The sequence below is a fragment of the Entelurus aequoreus genome, linkage group LG20, assembly GCF_033978785.1.
Source record: "Entelurus aequoreus isolate RoL-2023_Sb linkage group LG20, RoL_Eaeq_v1.1, whole genome shotgun sequence".
Lineage (NCBI taxonomy): Eukaryota > Metazoa > Chordata > Actinopteri > Syngnathiformes > Syngnathidae > Entelurus > Entelurus aequoreus.
Window position 1 is genome coordinate 37,494,709 of NC_084750.1, and position 22,448 is coordinate 37,517,156.

Below are 22,448 nucleotides of genomic sequence, written 5' to 3' on the forward strand. Positions count from 1 at the left end.
GTTTCAAATGATATATTTTAATCTGTCCTTTGCCTGTATTTCTTTGTGGTGTACAGCCCTTTGTTTTTCAACTGTGGTTGTTTTTAAAGGGCTTTATGAATTAAGTTGGTATGGTACACTATATTGCCAAAAGTATTTGGCCACCTCAGTACGCAGAGAGCTTCATGTAATGGGTTTCCATGGCCGAGCAGCTGCCACTAAGCCATACATCACCAAGTCCAATGCAAAGCGTGGGATGCAGTGGGGTAAAGCACGTCGCCACTGGACTCTAGAGCAGTGGAGACGCCTTCTCTGGAGTGATGAATCACGCTTTTCCATCTGCCAATCTGATGGACGAGTCTGGGTTTGGAGGTTGCCAGGAGAACGGTACATTTCGGACTACATTGTGCCGAGTGTGAAATTTGGTGGGGAAGGAATTATGGTGTGGGGTTGTTTTCCAGTGAAAGGAACTTTGAATACTCCAGGATACCAAAACATTTTGGCCAATTCCATGCTCCCAACCTTGTGGGAACAATTTGGAGCGGGCCCCTTCCTCTTCCAACATGACTGTGCACCAGTGCACAAAGCAAGGTCCATAAAGACATGGATGACAAGAGTCTGGTGTGGATGAACTTGACTGGCCTGCACAGAGTCCTGACCTGAACCCAATAGAACACCTTTAGGATGAATTAGAACGGAGACTGAGAGCCAGGCCTTCTCGACCAACATCAGTGTGTGACTTCACCAATGCGCTTTTGGAAGAATGGTGGAAAATTCCTTGTGGACAGCCTTCCCAGAAGAGTTGAAGCTGTAATGATAAATGATAAATGGGTTGTACTTGTATAGCGCTTTTCTACCTTCAAGGTACTCAAAGCGCTTTGACAGTATTTCCACATTTACCCATTCACACACACATTCACACACTGATGGCGGGAGCTGCCATGCAAGGCGCTAACCAGCAGCCATCAGAGGCAAAGGGTGAAGTGTCTTGCCCAAGGACACAACGGACATGACTAGGAAGGTAGAAGGTGGGAATTGAACCCCAGTAACCAGCAACACTCCAATTGCTGGCACAGCCACTCTACCAACTTCGCCACGCCGTCCCTATATATAATAGCTGCAAAAGGTGGACCCACATCATATTGAACCCTGTGGGTTAGGAATGGGATGGCACTTCAAGTTCATATGTGAGTCAAGGCAGGTGGCCAAATAACTTGGCAAAATAGTGTATGTTGTCCTTGTTATTTGGCGACACCTGCCGTGCTTAAGGCGAACTGCAACCTGCGATGACGTCACGCATCGGTCCTTTTTTCGCGCCTCAATTGTTTATTTTACAACAGAACAATTATGAACGCGACGCGAACATTTAGCGACGTGTCCGGCTCAGTGACACGGCTAAGACGACGTCTGATACGAAGCGACCGCTGTCACTTTATCTGACGTGATGGCAGCAGACATTGGCGGGCTGTTTGTTCGCCGACCAGCGTGTTAAATATACTATTTACTACTATCCTTAAAAGGGCATCCAAACGTCAGGGGGGAAGATGGCGGAGGCCGGAGCGGCGACACTTCTGCACCGATTCTTCTGTCATTGCTGTAAGCGTGAAACACAGCCCACACTCCCGGTAAGTATAGTGTTAAGTGTCAATATTCGAAAATACCTGCTCTCCTACGCGTACTTAACATTTGTTTACAAATAAGTATGACTTTCACACAATTTACTATTTTATCATTGAAGTACCATCGCCATTTATGTGGAATACTAACACCGTACTCCCTAATACACACAATACTAAATGGCAATATTTAACTTCCGAGAGCTTGCTTGTTTTGATTGACACGCGTGACCATATTTGGAAGCACCGGTCCACTGTTGGCTTCTCCCACAGTGTCCGGTTGTCGAGCATGCAAAGAGACGCAATTGGGGGGGGGGGGGGGGCTGGTCGGGTCTTGTGACACCGTGAAATTGCACAACTAAATTAAAGACATAAAAAGTTACACAAGTCATGAAAATAACATTTCTAGTTTGGCCTGAAGATAGTTTTTTTAGCACTAATGTATGGGGTGCCGAATGTAAACATTCAGTCACACTTTTCTAGCAGATACAGTACAGGACAAACCTTCTAATTTCAACGCGTTTTCTTTATTTGCATGACTATTTACATTGTAGATTGTCACGGAGGGCATCAGAACTGTTGACACATTTGAAGTGAAAACCCTTTCAGGTGACTACCTCTTGAAGCTCATCAAGAGAATGCCAAGAGTGTGCAAAACGGTAATCAGAGCAAAGGGTGGCTATTTTGAAGAAGCTAGAATATAAAACATGCTTTCAGTTATTTCACCTTTTTTTGTTAAGTACATAACTCCATGTGTTCATTCATAGTTTTGATGCCTTCAGTGACAACCTACCATGTAAATAGTCATGAAAATAAAGAAAACACATTGAAATGAGAAGGTGTCTCCAAACTTTTGGCCTGTACTGTATTTCTCACATTTAGCTAATTTTCATCACATTTAAGTTAAAATTTAATGTTGACTCTAAAAGTTGAACCTTAATCAAAAATTAAAATCTAAAGCTTAATGTTAAATTTAGTCCTGGATGTAAATCTCTTGCCAAGATTTAAGATTTAGATGTTCAATCTAAATCTTAAATCCAAGCCTAAATGTTAATTCTAAACCTAAATGTTAAATTTAGGACTGTCAAATGATAAACATATTTAATCAAGATTAATTGCAGTTTGTTCATAGTTAACTCAAAACATTAGAACAATATGTAATAACTCACTTTCAAAAATATTTGGGTTTATTCAGACAGACTCAGTTTTTTAATGTGAAAAAATAACCAATATAAACTGTAACGTGTTTATAATGTAATGTAATCAGAATGTATAACAATAATGTTATACCACCGTGAAATTGCACAACTAAATTAAAGACATAAAAAGTTACACAAGTCATGAAAATAACATTTCCAGTTTGGCCTGAAGATAGGTTTTTAGCACTAATGTATGGGGTGCCGAATGTAAACATTCAGTCACACTTTTCTAGCAGATACAGTACAGGACAAACCTTCTAATTTCAATGCGTTTTCTTTATTTGCATGACTATTTACATTGTAGATTGTCACGGAGGGCATCAGAACTGTTGACACATTTGAAGTGAAAACCCTTTCAGGTGACTACCTCTTGAAGCTCATCAAGAGAATGCCAAGAGTGTGCAAAACGGTAATCAGAGCAAAGGGTGGCTATTTTGAAGAAGCTAGAATATAAAACATGCTTTCAGTTATTTCACCTTTTTTTGTTAAGTACATAACTCCATGTGTTCATTCATAGTTTTGATGCCTTCAGTGACAACCTACCATGTAAATAGTCATGAAAATAAAGAAAACACATTGAAATGAGAAGGTGTCTCCAAACTTTTGGCCTGTACTGTATTTCTCACATTTAGCTAATTTTCATCACATTTAAGTTAAAATTTAATGTTGACTCTAAAAGTTGAACCTTAATCTAAAATTAAAATCTAAAGCTTAATGTTAAATTTAGTCCTGGATGTAAATCTCTTGCCAAGATTTAAGATTTAGATGTTCAATCTAAATCTTAAATCCAAGCCTAAATGTTAATTCTAAACCTAAATGTTAAATTTAGGACTGTCAAATGATAAACATATTTAATCAAGATTAATTGCAGTTTGTTCATAGTTAACTCAAAACATTAGAACAATATGTAATAACTCACTTTCAAAAATATTTGGGTTTATTCAGACAGACTCAGTTTTTTAATGTGAAAAAATAACCAATATAAACTGTAACGTGTTTATAATGTAATGTAATCAGAATGTATAACAATAATGTTATACCACCGTGAAATTGCACAACTAAATTAAAGACATAAAAAGTTACACAAGTCATGAAAATAACATTTCCAGTTTGGCCTGAAGATAGGTTTTTAGCACTAATGTATGGGGTGCCGAATGTAAACATTCAGTCACACTTTTCTAGCAGATACAGTACAGGACAAACCTTCTAATTTCAATGCGTTTTCTTTATTTGCATGACTATTTACATTGTAGATTGTCACGGAGGGCATCAGAACTGTTGACACATTTGAAGTGAAAACCCTTTCAGGTGACTACCTCTTGAAGCTCATCAAGAGAATGCCAAGAGTGTGCAAAACGGTAATCAGAGCAAAGGGTGGCTATTTTGAAGAAGCTAGAATATAAAACATGCTTTCAGTTATTTCACCTTTTTTTGTTAAGTACATAACTCCATGTGTTCATTCATAGTTTTGATGCCTTCAGTGACAACATACCATGTAAATAGTCATGAAAATAAAGAAAACACATTGAAATGAGAAGGTGTCTCCAAACTTTTGGCCTGTACTGTATTTCTCACATTTAGCTAATTTTCATCACATTTAAGTTAAAATTTAATGTTGACTCTAAAAGTTGAACCTTAATCAAAAATTAAAATCTAAAGCTTAATGTTAAATTTAGTCCTAGATGTAAATCTCTTGCCAAGATTTAAGATTTAGATGTTCAATGTAAATCTTAAATCCAAGCCTAAATGTTAATTCCAAACCTAAATGTTAAATTTAGGACTGTCAAATGATAAACATATTTAATCAAGATTAATTGCAGTTTGTTCATAGTTAACTCAAAACATTAGAACAATATGTAATAACTCACTTTCAGAAATATTTGGGTTTATTCAGACAGACTCAGTTTTTTAATGTGAAAAAATAACCAATATAAACTATAACGGGTTTATAATGTAATGTAATCAGAATGTATAACAATAATGTAAGTAACCATTTAAAAGGATATACACTTGTATTTCTCATTACCATGTTGTTTACCATTGTACTGTAATTGCTAGGTAAATAACTTTGTTATCCCAAATAAATAAACTACCAAAAAAATAAGAAGGACTAATTTCTGTAAGCAAAAATTTTGCTTAAATAATTATTGAACATATTGAAGTGCTTCACCAGGATTATTTATTTCTTTAATTGAGTGAATCCTCTCCTTCTTTTCTGCATTGTACTTTACACTTCCTTTCTTTGTTCCCATTGTTGGAAAAACTAGGTTATGTCGATCTCGAGCCATAAGTTAATGCTATCAAGTAAAATTGGATGTTTTGGTCGGATCTGACAGGGTTCAATGTGGCATTCGCTATGCCAACTAGCGGTGGGGAGAATTTTTGCTTGTAACCTAAAGCATAACAACTAGCCAAAAGGCAGCATGAATCCTCAAAAAAGTGTGTGTGTGGGTGCATATATATATATATATATATATATATATATATATATATATATATATATATATATATATATATATATATATATATATATATATATATATATATATATATATACACCCACACACACACAGTACAGGCCAAAAGTTTGGACACACCTTCTCATTCAATGTGTTTTCTTTATTTTCATGACTATTTACATTGTAGATTGTCATTGAAGGCATCACAACTATAAATGAACACTTGTGGAGTTATGTACTTAGCAAAAAAATGTGAAAACATGTTTTATATTCTAGTTTCTTCAAAATAGCCACCCTTTTCTCTGATTACTGCTTTGCACACTCTTGGCATTCTCTCGATGAGCTTCAAAAGGTAGTCACATGAAATGGTTTTCACTTCACAGGTGTGCCTTACCGGGGTCGATTAGTGGAATTTCTTGCTTTATCACAGGGGTTGGGACCATCAGTTGTGATGTGAATGAGAAGGTGTGTCCAAACTTCTGGCCTGTACTATATATATATATATGTATTTGATTACGATTCAGGAGCTAAGATTAATTAATTAAAATGTATTTGTACAAATCAAAGCCTTGAAAGCCTTACCCCTAATAGTTACCTGATAATGACTGCTGTTGGGTAAAAGACCCCCACCTGTTTATTATACTGACATGATGATCTAAATGATGAATTACGTAATATGATCAATATTTGCATGTGTATTTTTTATAATTTCTTTCCAAGGACTTTGTCTGCCCGAGTTGCAAGTCCGACTTCATTGAGGAGGTAGCATACGACTCCAGGTACAGAACGTTTTTCAGTTTGAATTTTTTTTACTCTATTACTGAAACCAATATTCATGTACAGACTCCTGGAGAACAGCCCATCAGAGCGCAGTGAAGATTCCAACACATTGTTCTCAGAGGTAAGTTTTCAATATTAATAATATTTCAGTGTTTCTCCTCGGCTTTGACTCGCTCTTTCTCTGGTGTGCCTCCAAGTTATGGCAGCTGCTGTTTATGGAGCGCTCCGCTCTGCTGTCGCACCCGCCGTCCTCAGAGTCTGAACTTGACGACAGCGAGCAGTTACTTCGCGGCCAAAGTCGCCTCCCTTTAGTATCACCAGGCAATGCTGAGGTCAGAGAACTACAGTTGCTCTACCAGCCTGAGGAGGAGAGGTCACCCCGGCCTGAACAGAGGCCTGAAGTGGAAGGGTGTGTGACATGGTAGACAACATCATCATGATTTTATGCACTTAGCTTAGAGCAAGTGAATTGTATTGTTTATTTCACTTATGGATGTGCAGGTAGACTGGGGAAGAAGTATTTAATATCCTGCTGTTTTTGCAAAGGCCAGAATTTTATGGTAGGGGTTTTCTAACACAGAAGCACAGAATGTAAAAAAAAAAAATTCAGAAAAAATAATATTAAAAAAGGCTATACATTTGAATTACCAAAATCCTGGACTAACCGGCACTGACCCCCACAGACCCGGTATACCAGGCCCTAGCAATTATTTTGACTCGGTGGGCCAAATTTAGAGAAAAACATGTGTCTGGGGGCCAGTATATCTGATTTTTAGGAACACTAATACAAAACCTCACAATCATGTCTGATTGAATGCTAAAAACGTTATGACAGACCGCCTTAAAAAACGGAGTGGAATGAAAAAAAAATTTCATGAATGAGACACCCAGAATGTACACGTAAATAAATAAAGTGGGATTTACAATATTAACTATAAACGATACAACATTGAATATTGACAACATAAGAACGTCACACCCCCTCTCAATCTTCATATTTTACAATCAAGCGAAATGCAACAAACAGCGAAATATGAACGCAAAGGGTAAAAAAAACCCACCTCCAATGTGATACATCTGATACATCACTAAGCTTTAGAACTTTCTTGTAAAAATCTCCTTCCGCGTCTGTCCCTGACACCCGCATTTCAGGCTGGTTGCTCTGGAAACACTCTGTGGAAACCCTCCCCACCCACACTGCTTGGTGCCTCGTCTGAGCTGCTGTGACTTAGATGACCAGAGTAACTAGTATATCATGCAAAAGCACAGATTCCAACCACTGAAATACTTTGTATAGTTCAAGACTTACTGTAATTTTAAAACATCACTGCACATCATAATGGCAGCTACAGTTTTCGATTTTAAAGACCTAAAAAAAATATTTGAGGATGTCCGGCGGGCCAGATTGAAAAGCTTAATGGGCTCTTTGCGTCACCCGGGCCTTAATTTGCCTAGGTCTGCGTTATAGAGTGCATCCGGAAAGTATTCTAATGCTTCACTTTTTCCACATTTCGCTATGCTACAGCTCGGCCTGGGCCGATAACAAATTTTGCTCAACGATTTTCCCGGGAGACTCACGAATTTCAGTGCCCCTCCCGAAAATCTCCCGGGGCAACCATTCTCCCGAATTTCTCCCGATTTCCACCCGGGCAACAATATTGGGGGCAGTGCCTTAAAGGCACTGCCTTTAGCGTCCTCTCTCACCTGAAACCTGTCCAGGACAGTATGCGGACCTGAGTGAGGACAGCCTGTCGTCACGTCCGCTTTTCGTCCATATAAACAGCGTGCCGGCCCAGTCACATAACATCTACGGCTTTTGGAGCTCAGTGCACAACTGCACACACAACAAGAAGGAGACGAAGCAGAAGGCACTGCCTTTAGCGTCCTCTCTCACCTGAAACCTGTCCAGGACAGTATGCGGACCTGAGTGAGGACAGCCTGTCGTCACGTCCGCTTTTCGTCCATATAAACAGCGTGCCGGCCCAGTCACATAACATCTACGGCTTTTGGAGCTCAGTGCACAACTGCACACACAACAAGAAGGAGACGAAGCAGAAGAACGAAGAAGAGACATATATATTTTATATATATATATATATATATATATATATATATATATATATATATATATATATATATATATATATATATATATATATATATATATCAGTGTTTCCCATAAACTGCCAAGATACCTGTGGCGGCGGGGGCGTGGCTATGGGCGTGGTCACCATGACATAATCGAGTAATTTGCATAATTTACTACAATGATATGATTTTCTCTAAAAAGGCTCAAAATGTATACTAATTAATAGTAACAGTTTTGTTTTAAACGTCCATCCATCCATCCATTTTACAATATAATTACAACACTTTATGTACATATTTATATACAGATTTGAACAATAAGTTATTCACTGAAATACATTTATTAATTGTGGTTCTTACAAAAAATATATCTTATAAAAATATAAAAGCTAAAATGTCTCTTAAAGCTCTGCCCCTTTAATTAGTGCATACTAAATAATTTAACTTTAGCCTACTACTACAACCATATTATTTACCAGCAACATAAAGTGAAACAGAGGCAGAGGTGTCCTGCCACAGTCAGTAACAAATAAACAGAAAACAGTAGTGGTGGTAGATAGACACAAAGCTTCATCAAACATCTGATCCACTGAACAAAGACCTCCAAAAATCTTGATCCTACACTTCTCTTTTGTAAAGTAAATCTGAACAGCCGATATGGGCATATACATCAACTATATGATTTGCCTGAGAAGCTGGACAGGACAAAAAAGTCTATTTGTGGCGGCCTTAATTCTTTCGTGGCGGGCCGCCACAAATAAATTAATGTGTGGGAAACTGTATATATATATATATATATATATATATATATATATATATATATATATATATATATATATATATATATATATATATATATATATATATATATATATATATATATATATAAGAAATACTTGAATTTCAGTGAATTACAGCTATATATACACTACTGTTCAAAAGTTTGGGGTCATATTAAAATGTCCTTATTTTTCAATGAAGATAACTTTAAACTAGTCTTAACTTTAAAGAAGTACACTCTATACATTGCTAATGTGGTAAATGACTATTCTAGCTGCAAATGTCTGGTTTTTGGTGCAATATCTACATAGGTGGATAGAGGCCCATTTCCAGCAACTATCACTCCAGTGTTCTAATGGTACAATGTGTTTGCTCATTGGCTCAGAAGGCTAATTGATGATTAGAAAACCCTTGTGCAATCATGTTCACACATCTGAAAACAGTTTAGCTCGTTACAGAAGCTACAAAACTGACCTTCCTTTGAGCAGATTGAGTTTCTGGAGCATCACATTTGTGGGGTCAATTAAACGCTCAAAATGGCCAGAAAAAGATAACTTTCATCTGAAACGCGACAGTCTATTCTTGTTCTTAGAAATGAAGGCTATTCCACAAAATTGTTTGGGTGACCCCAAACTTTTGAACGGTAGTGTATATATATATATACACCCTCCGCTACCCACCACCTCAACCCCGCCCACCTAAACCCCGCCCCCCATCTCCCGAATTCGGAGGTCTCAAGGTTGGCAAGTCTGCCCATCCTTCCATCCATTTTCTACCGCTTGTCCCTTTTGGGGTCGCGGGGGGTGCTGGGGCCTATCTCAGCTGCATTCGGGCGTAAGGCGTCGTACACCCTGGACAAGTCGCCACCTCACCGCAGGGCCAACACAGATAGACAGACGACATTCACACTCACATTCACACACTAGGGCCAATTTAGTGTTGCCAATTAACCTATCCCCAGGTGCTGTCTTGACCCCTCTGTGTGCTTTTATTCACATTTTGTATTGGGATCAAATACCTATAAATGATTGTAGAACCTTTCAATGTTATTTTCCTGGATTTTCTTATTTGAACAATCTGTCTCGATTTGTTAAATCTACCCTAAATATTCTGGTCTGTTTATCTTGTTTTAAGGGTTAACATTAAAACAGCAAAATACTTATTTCCCCCACTGTGCATCATTCTGTCTTACATTGAAATCTGATTAATGTGCAGCCAAATAAGGCATTACCACATCTGAGTAACAGTACTCTTCACTGATAACATTTTGCATACTTTGTGCCACATTTGTATGTACTGTAATACATAGCATTTACTAAAAATAATCAAAACAATACATATGATAAAACATGGAAGTTCTATACCAATCAATATATAATTTAATCAATGTAAATTAATTACCTGCATAGAAAAAACATTACCTTATTTGCCTTAAACAGCATTTGATTTGCTCATCCTTCCGTCACATCCAGACGTGTAGTTTTGATGCATGCGGCACTGTTCTGTTTTTGCCCTTTCAAGGATTGTGGAGCAGTTTTTGGCCGACCTGTTTACGAGCAACAGAAACCCGGGTGCTGCACCAGTTGCCTTGTAAGTTTCACTTCATATCTCTTACTCAGGATTTCATCTCATACCATCTGTCTTCTCCTCGTGTTGTGTGTCCATCTTAGTTCCAGCATGCTGCAGTTGTACTCCAACCCAGCAGATTATGCGTGGGGTCAGGGAGGCCTGGACACAGTCATCACAGAGGTCAGAGTCTGTTTATGTCCGTTCTCTGCCTGATGGGTTTACTATCTATAAAAATGCGCGTGGAAGTCTGACCTATTATGTAAAACCAACTTTTCTTACCTATTGGTACCTGTTTTTGTGTATTTGGAAACTGTATAAGCCCCGAACATTTTAAATCAAACCATGGAGGCATGGTGGAGATATTTATAAAACAATCTTGCCTTCCTTCATTCCCAAATTATGACGTTTTTCCCGCGTGTGACGTCAATGGATATCTTCATATATGGTAGAAATTTACCTACAAGACTGCCAAAAAAACAGGCTTATAAAACTTAGCGTATGCAATTTAAAGGGAAACTGAATTTTTTTATAAACTTTTACCTATCATTGTGAGCCACAGATAAAAGTTGCAGTGATGTCCTACTTAGTCCAACTTCACCTCTCAAAATACCGTAATTTATGTCACCACAAGGACACGGCTGGAGATACTACACAGAAACACACTTGCACGCTACTGGACATTGAATCCCCCCAACAGTGTACAAAATGGTCTATTTTTCGGCGCATTTATTAACATTCAATAAACCCGCTTCAGCAAATAAAACATATCTTACGTCGTACTGTCAGAATTAAAATAATTTTATAAAACAAATTAAATATGAAAAATTAAAGAAATAAAATATTTGAACTCACAATTTGTAGAACCCATCCGGCGCCTTATAAGCCAGTAAATGTATTTCCTTCGCGGGAGCGCGCACCGCTCGCTAAACCTGCATTGCTTGGCTTCGGCTGTCCATAGCGGATTACTAAGTATAAGACAAACACTTTATCTTCGTGGTTATTGTACCGTTGAGTTTTCTGTGGTTTTCTATGGCTCGTATGGTTCCGGTGCCACTTCCTGTTTTCGCAACTTGTGATTGGATCCCAAGTGAGTGATCCAATCACAGCGTTCGGCCAGCTAGAAGGCCTTACTGACAACAACTCGTGATCTGATTGGCTATCACAATTGTCGATCACCTCTATGTGTCCGTTCGCTTACAGTGCAAAGACGCCCGCATTGTTGATTCTGAAGGCTGCGGACAGATTTGGTACAGCATGGCAACATAAGCTAGCTGAATTCTGATTGGATACAAACTCTAAACTAAAAACAACAGCATTGGAAGGAGCATAATATGACATGAAGAGAATATTAATACTTTTAGATATTTAGGGAAAGTAAATAAAAAAATACTTTTATCTTTAGTTATGATCATGATTTCTGGTTATGTTAGGCCAGCAGAGAAGGCCTTGCTGGCCTGACGGCACACCACCAGTTATTTACATAGAAAGTGTAACAGGTCGTGTTGCGGGGTTCGCTGTGAACAGAAATAATCAGTCTGGTTAGCAGGATTTTGAGTTTTATTTTCTTTTTCTTTTTTGTTTGTCTGGTCTCTCTCTCTCCTTCTCACGCTCCGTTTCTCTCTGTCTCTCCGGGCTCCTCTGCCTCCCTGGGCTCCTCACGCTGCTTTAAATAAGGAGACAGGTGATTAGACAACCTGTTCCAGCTGGGTTATCCACTCACCTGCAGCTGCTTCGTAGCCGGCTCCTACACACGCCCTTCCCGCAGGAGATGCGCGGACCACGCCCCCTCCACAGAAAGATTTTGTAAATGTTAATTTACATACCTTAATTGTTTCCAAACGGTGCCTTTATTTCTGTGTTTTTTTTTGTTCCTTCTTATGCAGTATATTTGGTTAGTACTTATTTTTCTAATCAGCCTGACCAAAGCTCAAGGTTTATGTGTTAAATAAATAATTTTTGTGATTAACACATAGTTTCATATATTTTGACAACATTCTAAACTGTAATGGCGGTTAGATATGATTATTTAATACAATTAAAACCAAGAGTAAGATTAGTAATTCAGTGTTAATATTTGAGTGGGCCCCTGGCCTCTTTGTAGTGGAAAAGTTGTTCCTGGGGTCAAAAAGCTTAAGAACCCCTTTCAGCAGATGCTGAATATGAATTTTACCAAATATGATTGAGGCCTGATCGGGATACGATATCTAATTCATATATATCTGAATCAGTCCACATAAAAAAAAAACAACATGAAGTGCAAAAGCAGCTTTTTCTTCTTGTTCCCTTCAGGACCTTCTTGTTTTGTACCATTGTCTTACAAGTGTAGCTGTTTGTTGTTGTCACCCCAGTTGTTAGGACAGTTGGAGAACACAGGTCCACCCCCTGCTGAGAAGGACATGATCTCATCCCTGCCCACAGTTTGTATCTCTAAAGAGCAAAAAGGTGGGAATCCTATCATGACACAATGTGTGATTATATTATTCCTGTTACATTACAACAAGTAACAGGAACTTGTTTGTAAGCATATGATATTACAGCTACCATTATATTTCTATATAATCGATTTCATAGAGCAATGATGTGCCACTAAATCTTCAGTGACAACTTTGTCAGCGCCATGAAAGAAGACTTGTTTGGCTGTCTTCACTTGAGCGATGTGACATTATATGACACATGTTTACTTAAAGGCCTACTGAAACCCACTACTACCGACCACACAGTCTGATAGTTTATATATCAATGATGAAATCTTAACATTGCAACACATGCCTATACGGCCGGGTTAACTTATAAAAGTGCAATTTTAAATTTCCCGCAAAACTTCCGGTTGAAAACTTCTATGTATGCTGACGTATGCGCGTGACGTCAAGGGTTGGTACGGAAGTATACGGACCCATTGAATCCTATACAAAAAACTCTGTTTTCATCTCAAAATTCCACTGTATTCTGACATCTGTGTTGGTGAATCTTTTGCAATTTGTTTAATGAACAATGGAGACTGCAAATAAGAAAGTTGTAGGTGGGATCGGTGTATTAGCGGTGGACTACAGCAACACAACCAGGAGAACAGAGATGGATAGCAGACGCGCTAGCCGCCGAACTCACCTTAACTTCCTCTGCCTCCGGGCCACCAACCGCATCTGTGATCGGGTGAAGTCCTTCGTCGCACCGTCGATCGCTGGAATGCAGGTGAGCACGGGTGTTGATGAGGGCTGGCTGGCGTAGGTGGAGAGCTAATGTTTTTAGCATAGCTCTGTGAGGTCCGGTTGCTAAGTTAGCTTCAATGGCGTCGTTAGCAACAGCATTGTAAACCTTCGCCAGCCTGGAAAGCATTAACCGTGTAGTTACCTGTCCATGGTTTAATAGTATTGTTGATTTTCTATCTATCCTTCCAGTCAGGGGTTTATTTCCTTTGTTTCTATATGCAGTTAAGCACGATGCTATCACGTTAGCTCGTAGCGAAAGTGTTTCGCCGATGTATTGTCGTGAAGATAAAAGTCACTGTGAATGTCCATTTCGCGTTCTCGACTTTCATTTTCAAGAGGATATAGTATCCGAGGTGGTTTAAAATACAAATCCGTGATCCACAATAGAAAAAGGAGAAAGTGTGGAATCCAATGAGCCAGCTTGTACCTAAGTTACGGTCAGAGCAAAAAAAGATATGTCTTGCACTGCATTCTAGTCCTTCACTCTAACGTTCCTCATCCACGAATCTTTCATCCTCGCTCAAATTAATAGGGTGATCGTCGCTTTCTCGGTCCGAATCTCTCTCGCTCCATTGTAAACAATGGGGAATTGTGAGAAGTCTTTCCTCCGGTGACGTCACGCTACTTCCGGTACAGACAAGGCTTTTTTTTTATCAGCGAGCAAAAGTTGCAACTTTATCGTCGATGTTCTCTACTAAATCCTTTCAGCAAAAATATGGCAATATCGCGAAATGATCAAGTATGACACATAAAATGGATCTGCTATCCCCGTTTAAATAAAAAAAATTCATTTCATTAGGCCTTTAAGCAAGCGTCACGCGTGGGTTTTGACTTGGTGAATTAGAGTTTTTCTACAATTTGTTTTATAAAAAGGTATCTTACCTGGTGAGGAGCGATCGCATTAATTATATAATTCATTCTTTTTTGAGAGAGAATACCTTAGGTCAGGGGTCGGCAACCCAAAATGTTGAAAGAGCCATATTGGACCAAAAATACAAAAACAAATCTGTCTGGAGCCGCAAAAAATTAAAAGCCATATTACATACAGATAGTGTCATGAGATATACATTGAATTAAGATGACTTAAAGGAAACCAAATGACCTCAAATATAGCTACAAATGAGGCATAATGATGCAATATGTACAAATAGCTAGCCTAAATAGCATGTTAGCATCGATTAGCTAGCATTAATGCAGTGACCAAATATGTCTGAATAGCACTCCACACAAGTCAATAACATCAACAAAACTCACCTTTGTGCCTTCACGCACAACGTTAACAGTGTGGTGGACAAAATGAGACAGAAAAAGAAGTGGCATAAAACACGTCCTAGAAAGTCGGAGAAAGTTATACATTTAAACAAACTGCGGTGAGTTCAAGGACCGCCAAAATTAGTCGGACAAAACGGCGCTCGCCAAATACTCGAATCATTGAGGCATGTTTAATATAAACAGTGTGCTTTATAACAATTAGGGAGGTTTGTGCGATGTTTTTCCTCCTACAGAAACCATATTAAAACAAAAAATATATTTTTTCCCCTCATCTTTTTCCATTTTTCATACATTTTTGAAAAGCTCCAGAGAGCCACTAGGGCGGCGCTAAAGAGCCGCATGCGGCTCTAGAGCCGCGGGTTGCCGACCCCTGCCTTAGGTTTTGACGTGGTTATTTTTTATTCTTTCTATTGATTTATTTTATGAAAGACAACATTTCATTGTTTCCCACATGGCATGCCACAAGTTTTGACTTGGTCTTGGTCTGGAATTTTACCTATCCTATCATTCACAATCATTATGAAAGACATGCCGACGGGTAGAATTTTTTTTTAATGCACTCTAAATATTAAATAAATGTGATAAAAAATCTGCTTACAATGGAGCCTATATGAGCTGTTCAATTCTGCCTATAGAGCCCTTGAAAAACATCCAAACACCTCTATTAGGATTTTATATGATGTAAGTATATATGTAATGTATTAACATGTACATTTTTAATAACATTTACTATCTACGTATTTTCATCACTTTAGGCATACTCGGCGCATTATATTAAAAAACGCATCACGTTTGTTTTTTTTCTGTTTTTATTACTTGATTTCTGCTCCCTGCAGACTTTATTAGAGCCAACAAACATAATAAAATATCACTTACTGTACAATGTCTGCTGTCATTAGGATGCCAACTGCTAGGACGTTCATATAGTCCCATTTATTATTTCATGTACTTTTTATTGATTTATTTTATTTTAAAAAAGGTGATGTTTGTCATACAGTACATTCGGAAAGCAAATGTATTAAAAATAAAAAATCACTTGTACATAAATATTTATCAATTACAGCTTCAATTCTTTTTTTAATACGATGCCACAAGCTTGGCACCACACCTATCTTTGGGCACAACGGACGTGACTAGGATGGTGGAAGCTGGGGATCGAACCAGGAACCCTCAGGTTGCAAACTATAACTTGCTACCCAAGAATGTACAACTATTCTTCTCAACAAAAGAGGAGAAATATAACACAGGCAAATCTAATTGAAAATATTTTTATGCACGTACAACACTTAAGACCTTTAGCATATCCGTATGTAGAATTTAATTATGGGATGGATTAAGCAAATAAATCAAACAAAGCACTATTGATTCAATTTAAGAGTTTAAGTGTTCACAAAGTACACAGAACAATTATGAACATCTTGAACCTTTTTTTTTTTTTTTTAGATAATGTTTATTTATGTATGTGTTTACTTATGTATATTTATTTATTATCTGTTCTGTTACAAACACAGAACAAGGAAATAGAATTTGGGAATGATCACACTCGCACAAACAAGTGTTCGCTTCCATAACTTTCTTTCCTGCTGTCTTGCAGAGTGCAGACTGGAGTGTACAGTTTGTAGGGAGGAGTATTCATCTGGAGAACGTGTCAAGAAGCTGCCGTGCCTCCATTACTTCCACAGTGAATGTATAGTACCTTGGTTAGAGCTGGTAAGGAGGGCTTTGGGTCTGGTCTAAAGTTTTAGTCATGCACTGTACTGTCGATCTTACAACAAACTCAGGATTTTTATTTTTTAATTTATAAAAAGGGAATTACTGGAAATGTGCTAAAATCACAACAATTTAATAAAAAATAGAATAAAAATGTTAATATGAAGCATAAAGGTACATGTATGGTACCTTGTGCAGCTAGTTACATTTGAGTAGCTCACTAAACGTTAGGGCTGTGAATCTTTGGGCACCACACAATTCGATTTAGAATCAATTCTCGAGTCAAACCGATTCTCGATTTAAAATCAATACTTTTTCAATAACATTGGCTGACAGTTCTATGACTGACTACATTCCTCCATGAAATAGATAAACAGCTCTGATAAATGTTTATATTACTTAAAAGAAAACTGGCTTTGTTTAAATACAATTCTTAAAAAATGCAGACAGCCGAGGAGGCAGCTTGGAGGTACAAAGTATTTAATGACAAAACAAAAAGGTGAGAGCAACTGGGAAGTGTTCAGAAAGCATAGGGGAAGCTATGCACAACAAAAACTAAACAGGCTACATACAAAGTAAACAAAAACAGAACGCTGGACAATAGCAAAAACTTGCGATAGACGTCTGAATGAATGCACGGCAGACAGCGTCCACAAAATTAATCTGGATTTGACAAGACCATTGAATGAATAATTCCACGACCATGAAAGAAAGCATCCGCACAACTTAAAAAGTCTTGATTACAAACGTAAAACAGGTGCGAGGACTAGAGGTCAAAGGAAGGCATGAAGCTGCTGCAGGAAACGAGAAAACAGGCAGTAAAAACTACAAAATAAGAGTGCAGGACAGGAACTAAAACACTACTCACAGCAAAATACCAAGACACTCAAAATAAGGCATGGTCTGGAGTAACAGATCATGACGAGAAGTATCCAACACTTCTCTTTTCTAAAGAATCTGACAGCAGATATGGACATCTACATCAACAATATGATTTGCCTGAGCGACTGAACAGGACAGATTTAATATACAGTACAGGCCAAAAGTTTGGACACACCTTCTCATTCAATGGGTTTTCTTTATTTTCATGACTATTGAAGGCATCAACTATGAATGAACACATGTGGAGTTATGTACTTAACAAAAAAAGGAGAAACTAGAATATAAAACATGTTTTCAGTTATTTCACCTTTTTTTGTTAAGTACATAACTCCACATGTGTTCGTTCATTCATAGTTTTGATGCCTTCAGTAACAATCTACAATGTAAATAGTCATGAAAATAAAGAAAACATATTGAATGAGAAGGTGTGTCCAAACTTTTGGCCTGTACTGTATATATATATATATATATATATATATATATATATATATATATATATATATATATATATATATATATATATATATATATATATATATATATATATATATATATATATATATATATATATTATATACACACTACCGTTCAAAAGTTTGGGGTCTCTCAAACAATTTTGTGGAATAGCCTTCATTTTTAAGAACAAGAATAGACTGTCGAGTTTCAGATGAAAGTTCTCTTTTTCTGGCCATTTTGAGCGTTTAATTGACCCCACAAATGTGATGCTCCAGAAACTCAATCTGCTCAAAGGAAGGTCAGTTTTGTAGCTTCTGTAACGAGCTAAACTGTTTTCAGATGTGTGAAAATGATTGCACAAGGGTTTTCTAATCATCAATTACCCTTCTGAGCCAATGAGCAAACACATTGTACCATTAGAACACTGGAGTGATAGTTGCTGGAAATGGGCCTCTATACACCTATGTAGATATTGCACCAAAAAACAGACATTTGCAGCTAGAATAGTCATTTACCACATTAGCAATGTATAGAGTGTATTTCTTTAAAGTTAAGACTAGTTTAAAGTTATCTTCATTGAAAAGTACAGTGTTTTCCTTCAAAAATAAGGACATTTCAATGTGACCCCAAACTTTTGAACGGTAGTGTATATATATATTTTTTTTAATCGATTATTTTTTTATCGATTAAGAATCGTTACAAATAAAAATCGCGATTCATTCGAAAATCTATTTGTTTTGACACCCCTACTAAACGATCAAATAATGTTCGCTTCAATTCTTAGCAAGCATTCATTTAGACATCATGCCTCTATTCAATGACAAATTAGCACAAAATATCATAAAGACAATGACTGCAGTGTTTTGAATGGATAACGGATAATAATAAAAATGTTGTTTTGGCAAACTCATGTCAGGTTTCTGCTTCGTATTTGATCAGGGAATGTGCAAATTCATAAATTTTACTTAAGAAAATAAGAGATTTTTTCATCCCAAGAAGTGAGGATGTACCTCCCCTGTCATGTTAGATTGACCATCGACTACTATGTAACCAACCGTTTTTATTTTACCACAGCTTTAGTATGCTAGAAATCTTTAAAAATTATCTTGTAATTTGACTGTAGGTACGTCCATACCAGTGATTCTCAAACTGTGTTACGCCAAAAGATATAGTCTATAAATATGTATTGTATGTGGAGTGTCATTGTTGATGATGTTTGTGCATTGTGTGTAATGTTACAGTGGCCAAACATTAAATATACTTGTTATATTAAACCTCTGCCTTGTTTTTAATCAATACTTAGGCCTACTATGCTACTGTATTTTAATATTGGTCATTATGGCAGTACATGGAAAGCCAAGTGTTTTCTAAGGTGGTACTTGGTGAAAAACATTTGAGAACCACTGGTCTTTACAGTAGTACCTGAAATTACGATTTTATTTGGTTTTGTGACGGAGCTCTTAACTCAAAACACTTGTATACCAAATCGTCTCTCATTGAAATGAATTGGAATCAATTTGATTGGTACAATTCAACAAGTAGTATGTCTTTGAAAAAAAACAATATTTTAGATAGGAAATTGTATAAAAACAATACAATAGAATGTATCACTAACTACAGTAGTATTATGAAGTAATTATAATGTACAGCATTACCTTGGAGAGTGGATTTCTACAGTATCTCCTTCCAGTCGCTTCTCTGTCAAACACACCATCAGCAGCTTTTTTGTATTTTAATGCATAAATGTCCGTCATTTAGGTATTATTTTAACATTCTTGCCTGGATGTTAAATGCTTCACCAAGTCGACTACACACTGTCATGTTTTTGATGATTTCCTTTTGTAGTTCAATAAATATCATTTACTTCTTTTTTCTCAGCAGTGTCCTCCCCACTAGTGATGTGCGATGCCACTGATATATCCCAGCATGCACCGCACGCTTCTTCTTCTACGGGGGCGGCTGCTTACCGTAGAAGAAGAACTTCTTCTTCTACGGGGGAAAATGAAGTTGGCGGCTGCTTACCGTAGAAGAAGAACTTCTTCTTCTACGGAGGAAAATGAAGTTGGCGGCTGCTTACCGTAGTTGCGAGACCTAAACTTTATGAAAATGAAGTTTAGGTTTGTTGTGGCTCAATGTTGGTCCATATATAAAGCGCACCGGATTATAAGGTGCACTGTCAACTTTTGACACAATTGGAGGTTTTTAGGTGCACCTTATAGTGCGGAAAATACGGTATTCATTTATGCGGACTTTGTGACCGTCGATGGTCGCTGTCAGCTTTTGACAAAATTGGAGGTTTTTAGGTGCACTTTATAGTGCGGAAAATACGGTATTCATTAATGCGGACTTTGTGACCGTCAATTGTCGCCGGTTTGAAAAGCTAACAATGCTTGCTGACTCCTTCCCGCTCCCAGCACGACACCTGCCCAGTGTGCCGGAAAAGCCTGGAAGGTGTGGACAACAGCCTGCTCCCCCAAGCGTCACCGTCTCCAGAAGGTCGCTTCATCAGCACAGAGCATCAGTAGAGGCAAGACATCTAAAAATTCTCTACCTCCTTGAACTGTCACTTCTTTTGCACATCTTTGCCAAGGAGTCCTTGTTTCCTACACACCACATTGCTCAGCAGTCATCTTAACATGACGACAACAATAAAGCACTCGTGTTTCCAAGTGCAGCCAGTTTTTTTTACGATTCCTGGATTTCACAGATTGGTAATCAAGACTTATTAATAATGACTTTGGATAAGACGGGAACATTGTTCATATTTTCCACCTGATCTCAAGCAGAATCACACTCTTCTGTTTGTAAAGCAATTATTAAAGTAACGCTCTGGTCACTTCTTGTCCCTTTTATTGGTTTTATTTGTACATTTTGCAGGCGCCTGTTCAAAAATCACATGGACGTTCTTAACCTTTTATCATAGACCTTTCGTCAATAATCATATCTAACCTACTTCAAGTTTAACAGGATGAACCGTGTCAAATGATATGCAGCCATGTGTTAATCACAAAGATTATTATCAAGGTTTAGTAAATGTTACGGTGTACAGGGGAAGAAGTGTCGATTAACTCTATATTTATTTCTATATATATATATATAATAGAATGTAGTGTGACTAATCCAAAAGGTGTACACTACCGTTCAAAAGTTTGGCCTCACCCAAACAATTTTGTGGAATAGCCTTCATTTCTAAGAACAAGAATAGACTGTCGAGTTTCAGATGAAAGTTCTCTTTTTCTGGCCATTTTGAGCGTTTAATTGACCCCACAAATGTGATGCTCCAGAAACTCAATCTGCTCAAAGGAAGGTCAGTTTTGTAGCTTCTGTAACGAGCTAAACTGTTTTCAGATGTGTGAACATGATTGCACAAGGGTTTTCTAATCATCAATTACCCTTCTGAGCCAATGAGCAAACACATTGTACCATTAGAACACTGGAGTGATAGTTGCTGGAAATGGGCCTCTATACACCTATGTAGATATTGCACCAAAAACCAGACATTTGCAGCTAGAATAGTCATTTACCACATTAGCAATGTATAGAGTGTATTTCTTTAAAGTTAAGACTAGTTTAAAGTTATCTTCATTGAAAAGTACAGTGCTTTTCCTTCAAAAATAAGGACATTTCAATGTGACCCCAAACTTTTGAATGGTAGTGTATGAGTGTGACCATGTGTAGCGAGTATCTGTAGTGTGTTACCGGAAGTGTTGAGCGAGGTGCGGAAGTCCAGAAGGGGGCAAGGCAGGCTCGGAGGTCAAGGGCAGGCGTGAGGTCAAGGGCAGGAGCGAAGCGTCAAAGTCCGTATCCAGGCGGGAGGTTGATATCCAAGAGGGGCAGCCAGGGAACCAGAGGAGAACATGGAGAGACGAGACGCACAGCGGAATGCTGCTGGAAGACGACAAGGGGACACGAGACCAATGAACACGGAGGGGGAGAAACAGAGAGAGAGAGAGAGAGTGTGTGTGTGCATATAGCTTAGAGATTTTCGGCTTACTGTACAGGAGCAGGTCGCTACGTTCTGGCCCGGAACGCATGTTTGCACTGGCTTAAGAAGCCCAGGAAGCTCATCAGTGACAGGTGTGCTGATTGCAAATGGAAAGCAACTGCCGGCTGCAGCCGAAGTGGCGCGCGCAGGAGCGCTCTTGGAGGTGCGCTCTTGGAGGTGCGCCCAGCGCACAGATGAATGCGCACTGGGGTGCGCCCGGGCCGTGACAGTAAGGGTTGATTACAAAAACAAATACAGTCGGAAGGGGATTCATATGTCCAAATTTCGTCGCCGTTTACCTGACAACATAGAATGTGACAAATTGTGGGAGTGCACTATCCACCTTATCTTAAAATATGTTTTGTGGCAATTTCAAATTTGTCCACAGCATCAGTTACTATGTAGAGTGGCGCTTTCCATCATTTTTAGCAGACTGCATTGCAAAATGATTAAGCGCCCCTCTTCCT

At 38.1% G+C, this 22,448-nt stretch overlaps 1 protein-coding gene across 2 annotated transcripts; it reads left to right on the forward strand.

Moving 5' to 3' along the window:
* The first annotated feature begins 1,294 nt into the window (after nt 1-1,294).
* On the forward strand, nt 1,295-20,826 carry rnf115b (ring finger protein 115b). 2 transcript variants are annotated; one of them, XM_062030060.1, is made up of 9 exons: nt 1,295-1,604; nt 5,974-6,032; nt 6,097-6,154; nt 6,231-6,454; nt 10,423-10,491; nt 10,572-10,650; nt 12,819-12,912; nt 16,543-16,658; nt 20,411-20,826. In XM_062030060.1, exons 1-9 carry the CDS (start codon nt 1,524-1,526, stop codon nt 20,519-20,521), a joined length of 891 nt encoding a protein of 296 aa, XP_061886044.1. In that variant the 5' UTR covers nt 1,295-1,523; the 3' UTR covers nt 20,522-20,826. The 2 variants fall into 2 exon arrangements, with proteins under 2 accessions (XP_061886044.1, XP_061886045.1); XM_062030061.1 differs by having other exon boundaries at nt 6,231-6,442.
* Nucleotides 20,827-22,448: the final 1,622 nt, after the last annotated feature.

Coding starts and splice junctions, on each gene's coding strand:
- rnf115b (XM_062030060.1), top strand. CDS start 1,524: ATGGCGGAGGCCGGAGCGGCGACACTTCTGCACCGATTCTTCTGTCAT. Junction 1,605..5,973: donor AAACACAGCCCACACTCCCG/GTAAGTATAGTG, acceptor TTTCTTTCCAAG/GACTTTGTCTGCCCGAGTTG. Junction 16,659..20,410: donor TAGTACCTTGGTTAGAGCTG/GTAAGGAGGGCT, acceptor TCCCGCTCCCAG/CACGACACCTGCCCAGTGTG.